Source organism: Carassius auratus, unplaced genomic scaffold (assembly GCF_003368295.1).
Source record: "Carassius auratus strain Wakin unplaced genomic scaffold, ASM336829v1 scaf_tig00006182, whole genome shotgun sequence".
NCBI lineage: Eukaryota > Metazoa > Chordata > Actinopteri > Cypriniformes > Cyprinidae > Carassius > Carassius auratus.
In genome coordinates, this window is record NW_020523735.1 from 37,322 (window position 1) to 48,174 (window position 10,853).

Here is a 10,853-nt window from a genome sequence, read left to right on the forward strand (position 1 = left end):
CCCTAAATTAAAAGTCAAAGAATACAAATAGGGTTTTAACCACACCTATAAGAAATATATTGGCTCTCTGTATTTTTGTCTCTTCACACTGATCAGGAATGTAAAGCGGTGTTTAGGATTTTCCTTCAAGAGCGTGTCAGGCTTATATATATATATATATAGCATGTCCAGCTAATGCTTCATCTCTCCAGGGAATTGATGGGTAGCCAGAAACAATAGTCAACAGTGACTAAACCTCTGCATCTGGCTGATGAATAAATTTTTTTTTTTTTTTATTCACACCAGGAAAGTTAACTTGTTCACTTGAAATGGTCTGGACCAAATACAATGTTTATTTTTTTGTTTGGTGTGGTTCGCTTTCACACTGCCCTTTTTGCAAGTTAACAAGAAATCGTAAACAAACCTACACTTGTGCTAAATTCTTCCATTTATTGGACAGAAATTCTCAAGCAGGGAAAACAGGAAGTGCAAAAACAGGTATTCATGGAGATCTTTTGTTGTGCAAATTTTATTATTTTACTTATTTTGTGTCAAGCCATATGAAGAGACTTACGTGCATCATATGAGACAATGTCATACGATATTGTAATAATGACATGCCGAAAATAAAATCTATAAATATTAAATACTTAATACTTTTAAATGATAATGTTAGTTTAAACATTTAACCTCGATTAATGTGCGCTATTAAGTGCATATCCAATCGTTTGCGCAGAGAGTGGAAACTGAAGCACTCTTCAGGACATCAGTGGATGATGCTGTCATTTTTTCTCATAAAGGTAGGAATAATACATTGTTTGGAACTGTAAAGGGTATTTTATTTTGTGCACTCATAACATCAACAAAATATTGTGCTTTTATAAAATAAAGACAACAAACAGGATGCCCTTGCTGCCATGGTCTCAAGCAGGAGCGCTTCACAATAATAAACCCAAAATCAGAAAATATTTTCATTGAGATATATATATATATATATATATATATATATATATATATATATATATATATATATATCCATCCATCATCTTCCGCTTATCCGGGGCCGGGTCGCGGGGACAACAGTCTAAGTAGAGATGCCCAGACTTCCCTCTCCCTAGCCACTTCTTCTAGCTCTTCCTGGGGGGACCCTGAGGCGTTCCCAGGCCAGCTGGGAGACATAGTCCCTCCAGCGTGTCCTAGGTCCTGGCCTCCTCCCGGTGAGACGTGCCTGGAACACCTCCCTGGGAAGGCGTCCAGGAGGCATCCGAAATAGATGCCCGAGCCACCTTAGCTGGCTCCTCTCGATGTGGAGGAGCAACGGCTCTACTCTGAGCTCCTCCCGAGTGACCGAGCTTCTCACCCTATCTGGGAGCACCCAGCCACCCGACGGAGAAAGCTCATTTTGGCCGCCTGTATCCGGGATCTTGTCCTTTCGGTCATGACCCACAGCTCATGACCATTGGTGAGAGTAGGAACGTAGATTGACCGGTAAATCAAGAGCTTTGCCTCCTTCACCATGACAGACCGCATTACTGCAGAAGCTGCACCGATCCGTCTGTCAATCTCACGTTCCATCCTTCCCTCACTCGTGAACAAGACCCCAAGATACCTGAACTCCTCCACTTGAGGCAGGAGCTCTCCACCAACCTAAAGTGGGCAATCCACCCTTTTCCGACTGAGAACCATGGCCTCGGACTTGGAGGTGCTGATTCTCATCCCAGCCGCTTCACACTCGGCTGCAAACCGTCCCAGTGCACGCTGAAGGTCCTGGCCAACACGACAACATCATCTGCAAAAAGCAGCGACGAAATCGTATGGTCCCCAAACCGGACACTCTCCGGCCCTTGGCTGCGCCTAAAAATTCTGTCCATAAAAATTATGAACAGAACCGGTGACAAAGGGCAGCCTTGCCAGAGTCCAACATGCACCAGGAACAGGTCTGACTTACTGCCGGCAATGTGAACCAAGCTCTTGCTCCGGTCGTACAGGGACCAAACAGCCATAAGCAGGGGGCCGCCGACGGTCGAATGCCTTCTCCAAATCCACAAAACACATGTGGACTGGTTGGGCAAACTCCCATGAAACCTCCAGCACCCTGGAAAGGGAATAGATCTGGTCCAGTGTTCCACGACCGGGACGAAAACCACACTGTTCCTCCTGAATCTGAGGTTCCACTATCAGCCGAATTCTCCTCTCCAGTACCCTGGCATAGACTTTCCCGGGGAGGCTGAGAAGTGTGATCCCCCTATAGTTGGAACACACTCTCCGGTCCCCCTTCTTGAAAAGAAGATATATATATATATCTTCAAAACAAAAACTCTTTCATGATGTAATCTAAGATGCATTTCTTTCTAAAGGCATGTCCAATGATGAGATGGTGAGTCAGAATCATAAATTTTTGCAACACTGACTCAGAAAACACTAGTTTATTAATAAATAATTCAAATATCTCCTTACTATTTCCCCCAACATATACATTTGATTTTACTTTACTTGATTTAACAACATATACAAGCTTTAGCCTATTTATTATGCTCGCATCACATTAGTGTTCGCCTAGGTCACGAAAACTCGTTTGCTGGTGTGGACGCTAATATCGTTATCTTTATAGTTATTTTTACAGTTATCGTTCTCAGTGTGAATGGGTCCTTACTCACTCGTCTCTCCCACATTAACCCTATAACTGCCATTGCATCAAAACGACCAGCTATTTCACAATAATTATAAAGTCTGTGTGCTACACGACATTCTTTATTATTAAAGAAGTAATTAGAACAACATCAGTATACAATAATCGACAAATTCTTAGGAAAGAGAGGGTTCACAGCGAATTATCAGAACTACTTCATTAAGACTAAGTAATACTGTGCTAAAAAAATCTAAAAGATGATTAAAATGTTTATGTATCCTACCCTCTCTCACTCATAGGATAAGCACTATTTTAAGTCTCACTTACTGCTCAGTTCAGTTAGTTAGATTGACAAACAAATATATAAAACAAGTGAATATGTACTGTACTGGTATAATATGGTTTCACATAATTAGTTCTCAAATGCTAATAGGTCATTAAACGTTTTGGTTACACTTTACAATAACATCTCATTTGTTAACATTAGTTAATGCATTAACATGATCAAACAATGAACAATATATTTTTACAGCATTTATTAATCTTTGTTAATGTTAGTTAAAAAATTTAAACTCACAGTTAATTCACAGTGCATTAACCTCTTAATGTTAACAGGTACAACTTAAAATTTTAATAATGTATTACTTTTAAACTTAACATTAACTAACATTAATATATGTTAATACAAAATTAATAATATTGTCCTCATTTGTAAGTCGCTTTGGATAAAAGCGTCTGCTAAATTACTAAATGTAAAATGTAAATGTATATGCTATATATATATATATATAATTATTGTTCATGTTAACTAATATAGTTAAGGTTAACAAATGAAACCTTACTATAAAACGTTAGTACAGTTTTATATACAGCTTTATATAGTGATCATTAAAAGTTTTGGTAACGCTTTACATTAATATATTGTATATATGTATGAGCCAATGAATGAAGTCTGTCTGCGTCTTAAAAGAATTTCAGCACCTTGGACAGAGACGGAGCCTTTCTCGTCCCCGTAGAGCGCTTTTGCACTACTCCTGACCACAATTGAGCAGTCATGTAGAAATCCATCACGACAGCAGCTCCTTAGCTCACTTTGCATTAAATAATAATAATAATAATAATACATAAATAAAAAAAACAAGTTATTTTAAAGTCAAAGGACCAATAAAACCATTAACTGATCACCTGTATGTTACAATTTCGTATAGATTGTCTTTGAAACCAAGTTTATGACTTTGCAACAGCATCAAGACAAAGAAACGTCACACGTTGTCCTTCGGATCTACAGCTCCTTTACTCCACTCTTCGTTTCACTTCAGAATTGCCTCATTTATAAGCAGTTTGCAGCTCGACTGACGTCAATGGAGCGGTGTGTGATGTATATAACCATTGAGCTCCAGGAGATCCACTCCACTCCAGCCTGTCTGCAAACTCTCTTCCTTACAAGTACTTTTAAAGCAACAGAAGACGACAGAGTAAGTTACCATATCCGACTTGCTTTCAACTTCTTGACTGATGCCATTTGAGCTGAGACGCGAGCATGAGATAAGGAATATCATTATTGTTCATTCTGTGATCTGATTGTTCGGTCAGGAGTACATGGTGTCTGATTTCAAGATTCGGTTTCTGTAGCTAGTAGATATTATGTTATTTTATTTTATTTTTTACGCATTTTCATTTTAAACAAAATTATGTGTTATTTATTTTGATAGTGGCATGACTATCATAGTTTTTAAGCGTAGAACAGTGATTATGTTTGTGCTTTAGATTTATTCAATAATTAATTTGTTTTTATACTCATTTGCTTTATAAACGAGTTCAGATCCAAACTCTTTATGATATTAGCTGATGCACGATTTATATTTTAATATATTAACATTTGTTTATCAACAATTTTTTTTATTGTTTTACTAACTAAAATAATTAACTCTTATTTTTTTATTAATATTAATAATTTGAAAAAATAACTGTGTTTGTTAAAATACAATAATTTACACTATTAATTTATCTACATTTTTGTCATTAGTATTAGCACTTTTAGTAATATTTACTTTAATAAATCACTTTTAATATTCACTTTAAAATAAACATTTACTTTGTATTTATATACATGATTAAAAACCATTTACAAACTTTTACTTTACTTGATTTAACAATATATACGAAACTCATTTCATAATCTTTAAGTTTTTCATTTCTATTAGCACTATGTATATTCACTTAAATAAACTTTTACTTTTTAATATTTATTTTTTTAATTCTACCAAATCTCAGTTTTTGTATTTTATATGAATACTTCACAGATGCTTCGGCTGTGTAGTTGTGTAAACTTTTGGTTTGGTTAGAAAGCGCGCCGCTGTAGTAACACACCTGTCTGTTTTCCTCAGGAAGCGCGCTGCTGTGTCCAGCATGAAGCCCGTCCCTTTGGTCCTGCTCATTACTTCAGTTTTACTGACCACACACGTCCCGCCGAGCACCTGTCGACCCCGCGATCTGAGCCTAATAAACAACCAGCTAGACGATGTGCTCTTAAACGGGGCTGGAGACGACGCCATGTACTACTTCCTTCTCTACTTGCAAAGAAATCTCGGAGCGCAGAAGGCAGCCGGTGTCCTGCATCTCCCGCGCTTCCCCACGTCACAGCTGCGCTCTCCTCACAGGGACAACAGCTTAGAGGAGCTCACGGAGTTTACCAAACGGAACGACAATCCTCCGATCTCCATCGACCTCACCTTCCATCTGCTGAGAAACATGATCGAAATGGCGCGGAACGAGAATCAAAGGGAACAGGCGGAACTAAACCGTAAATATCTAGATGAGGCTGGGAAGTAGCTGTAGCTCAATGATGATGCTTTCAATCGGCGAGTAAAGAACAAGCTCAATGCACTTTTTCACATCCCCAAACTCTCGCTAAACATATGACTTTAACCACTGCCTCCTGCTCGAGCCACACTCTTAGAAATAAAGGTTCTTCAGTGGTTCCTTGCCGCTGCAAATAACCTCCTTCTCGTTCTTGAGTTAGCTGAGGTTCCTTGAATATGAAAAATATAGGTTCTTCAGATGATGCTATTGGATTTTGAGTTCCTACAGGAAAAAAAAAAAGAAAAAAGTTCTTCAAAAAGGTCACTTGTGACACCAAGGTTATGTGTAACCTTTATTTTTAAGAGTGGCATCTATATGTTCACATGAAGAGTTTTTGGTGACCTGCTGCTGTCTCCATCACTCCTGGACCATTTCAAAACCAGGAACCAAGAGCCACAACAGACCTACCAGGACCTCAAAACACTGCCCACAGCAAATGATCTGTCAGGCTGGTTCACTTAACCAAATCAAGAAACCAATCAAACTACAATTGACTGGTGCCCTTTAAGTGTTTACAGTTATTGGTCTCCTAATTAAAGTTACAAAACACTCTTAAAGGTTCTTAATTGGCATCTTTGATTCCATAAAAAAACTTTTAACATCCATGTAAACTTTATACTGGTTCTTTAGATTATAAAAAAAAATCTTCACACAAAGAATTACCAAATGGTTTCATTGAAAGGTTGTTTGAGGAACCCAAAATGGTTCTTCTGTGGCATTGCTGTGAAATCCCTCTTTTGGAAGGAGTTTTACTAAACCATTACAAATCCTGTTATTACTTGAGTAACCAGTCCATATATAATAGGGTTTGCATCAGTATTGCTCACTAGTCACTCGAATAAGAGCTATTCTCAATGAAGAACAAGAAGACCATTGCCAAGTCATCCCCTTGGAATTATAAGGTTCTATCTGACATTTTTGTCAAAATTGAGTTATTCACATATTCTTATTTACATTATGTGACGTTTTATTTTAAGTTGTGTACATTTTGGGATTTTTTATTGAAAAAACAAAAAGGTTCTATCTACAGAAGTCTATGGAACACAAAAACTTTAAAGCTCAATATCTCAAAACTACTCAGAACGTAGATAGAGCCTTATAATTCCAAGGGGTTGAAGTGTAATTTCTGTCCAGGATGTTTGGTTGCACCCTCTGGCTTTGCCAATGGGAGTGCTTTCACATAAAATGCTACACTTGGTGATAACGCCAGTATTTACCACATGCATAATGCCAAATGCTCATTGTATACTAAGTGCAAAAGTATGTTCTCCTCACATGCTGGGAAACAATGTTCTGTAGCACTTCAACCAAGAGGCTTACCCACATTTTGTGACAATAACGTTGGACAAAACTACAAAGTGCTTGAGATATACTGTACATTGTATATTGCTTATCATTATGTAAATTACATATTATATTGCACCTAAATGCATAAATATGCCTTTGTATTTTGAACATGAATCTGCAGAAATAAATGAGATATCATGCCTTTTACAAGTAACTGCAAATATGTAAACCTCAATATCACCCATTAAAATTAGTAATGATTATAGCAGACACATGTTTATAGAAAGCCAGCATCACTGACATTTACACAAGCATTAACATCACACAGAACATAAGTTGAGTGGTGAGGAACAGGTCAGATGCCACTATAGAGATTGCTGTATTTTTTTAAAAAATGTTAAATGCATATAATGAACTGAAGGGCTGTAACAGTATTAATCCAAAAAGCTTTCTTAGATGTGATAATACCAGCTAAACTAATCAGTGATTTATATCATTATATATATATATATATAGAGAGAGAGAGAGATTTTTTTTAAATAAGACATCTTAATGTTGAGTGTATTTGTATAATCAATCAATAATACAATTTAAAATATATCAATATTTCACAATATTACAGATTAACTGTATTTTTAAACATGTAAATGCATCCTGCAACATAAAAAAATAAAAAATAACGGCCCCCTAATATACATTTTTTATTTATTTATTTATTTTTGGGAGGGGGGTCCTATGTTTTCCTCATTTTAAGATTAAAAAAAGACCAAAACAGTTTTAAACATCCAGGCTGTAGAAGCTACAAATAATTTGTAATTCCTCTTACTGAACTAAGAGGAGTTTTAGGAGCACAGAATACCAGATGAAAGAAACTCTTGCCATGTTGAAAAGATTAAATAAAACCTCCTCCTTACAGTCTCTCTTAAGTCTGCACAGGAAATACCCTAGAAATGAAAAATAAAATATATGAGTTAAGTCTTCAATAATCTTCCACTTACACTGAGTCTATTTTAGTCATAAATGGGGCAAGTGGGAGAGGACAGTGTGTGCTTTGCATTGGCAAGAATATATGTTGACTGAACACTCATTGTGAAAAAAAACTGCATGTTACGTAAACCGTTTGTTTTTCATATCTTAAGCCATTTAAGCATAAAATAAAAAAGGAAACTCTAAATGATATATTAAGCTCAAGTAACTGTTAAACAAGTGGCATCTCATCCTATAGATTGGTTCTCCATCCTGCTCCTGACACCCAAAAAATCCTCTTATTCTAGGAAGAATTACAGCTTTAAATTACACGAAGGCCATTGCATCAGCTTGTGACGCACTACATCTTCAAAATAAAATCCATCCTCATCTTGAGTCGACACACTCCATGTCTGGAGTTGTTGAGCACATACTCAGACCGAATTCTGCTCTTTCCCTCATGAATTGATCAGTGGGCTGACAGCACGAGTGACAAGGTCAGCGTCTGTGAGCACATACATCCAGTCATATCTCTCCACTGCCATATATCCTAGCTGGTGGCACAGAGACGAGCGGTTATTAAGTAATGGGTGGATGTAGACTCACGGCTCATGCACAGGTGGGGGCGGACAGACCGTCGGAAGCTGAGAGGAAAGATTCGGAGTAACTGCCACTGTGATTTAGCCCTGTTCTCAACACTGCTCTTAGAGTAAAAGACCAGAGAGAGAGCTGCATGCTGTCCTGGCCCACGCTGCCCTGATTAACTGAGGTTTCTGACCTTTACATTGAAGTAAATGAACGGTTATTTAAAGAAAGCATGCACAGGCGGGGATGCCCCTGAAAAACAGGATGCCCACTGTTTAAAAAACAGGAAATGTCATTTGAGCAAATGCTATTTTATCAGTTGAGCCCTGTTTTTAATATACAGTTTAGAAACAACTTTTACACACTGATTGGTAAGTTTTGTATGTTTACTTACCCACATGTTGCTGCAACCACATGACTGACTTCATTACATAGCAAAAGCTAATTATAGAGTGAAGGTGAATGGCGATCCGGAGCTGTTGAGCTTCACAAATATCATTCAAACAAATCAATCAATAAATCAAAGATCTTCAGTGAATAATAACTTAACTTTTGGCTTGTTTTCTCATAAAGGAATAATTGTAACATGCTTTTCAGATCTCTACATCCTTTGGTGACTTTTAGTGTCGAAATTTTATTTTAATACTTTTAGTTTTGAACTATCCACTATATATAGTTATATAGTTTAAAATCAACTTAATATAAATTTTTAATTAAATATATTTTGCTATATTTCTTTAAAATAATGTCCTATTGGCTTGAAATGTTGCTATATACAGCAAAGGCATACAGTGTACTTATATTTTTAAGTATGACTTAAGTGTCTCCATAAAGTATGTCCAAAGTATTTTGTGTCTATAAAAGAGAATAAACCAGATCTGAGTGTTTATGGTGGCCTTACAGAGGCTTTAGTCAGCGAATATTTAATAAGCTTTGCTGGGAGATGAGAAATGTACTCAACACAATGAGTGCCAATGTTGCCAAGAATCGTCCCGTCATCAGAATGGGACGTCTGCATGATCTGGCAGATTCACACTAATAGAGGAGAAACACTTTAACCCTGTAAAGTCTGAAGCATCAAATAATCAAACTTTTTGAAGCTAAGCAGTTTTTTTAAATTATTATTATTAAAGTTGGCATGTGTTTTTTGTTCAGTATCATACTTGATATCAGGCTTTTATGCCTCCTGTAATATGATATAGGAGAATCTGGAGCTCATACATGGATGAAAACATTTGATGCCCAAACAAAGCAAAAATACAGTTTGTTGCAGTTACTGATATTTATTTGGATAAAAATATAAGACAGCTTGTAATGTAAATCAATGAGAAACCATGATTTTATTTTTTTTTTCGAAATGAATAATTTTGTACATTTAAAATTTACTAACAATATGAAAGTTATTCTTACCTTTACTTTATAAAAATCAGTAGACTTCACAACAATATTTTACAGTAAAAAAGACACGTGTACCACATCCTGAAGGTGGAACTTTTCAGAATAATACTTATACTGTATAATTCTTTAAGTATGCAATAGTTTACTTGCTAAAATGTAAAAACAAACAGAAGGCATTAAATAAATTGTGTATAAAGGTTTTCAGCATTTCAAATAAGATACAACAGTCTAAAAAGGCTAAATCTTTTAAAGGACTTGTTCTGACTTGCTTTCTTCTATGGAATTAAATGAAGACATTTTGAGAAATGGAAGGCAGTGGGCTCCAATGTTGTTTTGATCTCAATGTTCTTCGAAATATCTTCATAATATTCAGCAGAAGTAAAAAGTCATACATTTTTAGAAAGACATGGGGTGAGTAAATGGCAGAAATCCCATTGTTGGGTGAACCGTTCAATTAAGGACCCATGATTGTATCTTTGAAACTAACCTTGGGTTTCAAAATAAGTTATAATCGTCTCCCTGATTCACCAGTCTGACCAGGTAAGGGGTTCAGGTCTTCATCACCACTGTTTTTCCCATCTTCACCTGCAACAAAAGTACATGCTTCATTTCTACATATACTGCATTGCAACTTCAACTTGCAGACGTAAATAGACATCAACAAATATGACAGATGATGTCGTCATAGATGTGAAACCGTTACTTGTATAGAAGTTGATGCCTCTCAGCATGTCGGCCATATCCTCCATGTTGATGATGAAGTGGGCCATGCTCTCGAAGCCCGCCTCTGTCGGCTCAATGCTGGAGGCCTTGGCAGTGTCTGTGATCCTGTCAAGGACGTCGTAGTGGCACTCAGACAAATATAAAAGTGAAGGATAGCTTTAGGTTCCATTCCTCCGTCTCCCTGCGGATTCTTGGAGGCAACATGTTTGTCTAGCAGCATCAGTAGAAAACTTGCATTTACTGAAGGAAATACCTGTGATAAAGTTAATGCTGAAATATCAACTTTCTAAACATATTTTCCCTTGTCCATATTTTCAACGTAACCATAAAGACAAAGATTTGTGCTCAACAAATAAGACTTTTCAATATCAGATTTTTCAGATATTATCAAAAATCCTAAATAAAGTAAGTGGCAATGTGGTGC

General features: G+C 36.6%; 1 protein-coding gene across 1 annotated transcript; it reads left to right on the forward strand.

Annotated features, from left to right (window-relative positions):
• Window positions 1–4,036: 4,036 nt before the first annotated feature.
• Window positions 4,037–6,069, forward strand: LOC113071141 (UI-like). Its single transcript, XM_026244502.1, has 2 exons — window positions 4,037–4,083; window positions 4,996–6,069. The coding sequence occupies exon 2, from the start codon at window positions 5,018–5,020 to the stop codon at window positions 5,438–5,440; it is 423 nt and encodes a 140-aa protein (XP_026100287.1). The 5' UTR covers window positions 4,037–4,083; window positions 4,996–5,017; the 3' UTR covers window positions 5,441–6,069.
• Window positions 6,070–10,853: the final 4,784 nt, after the last annotated feature.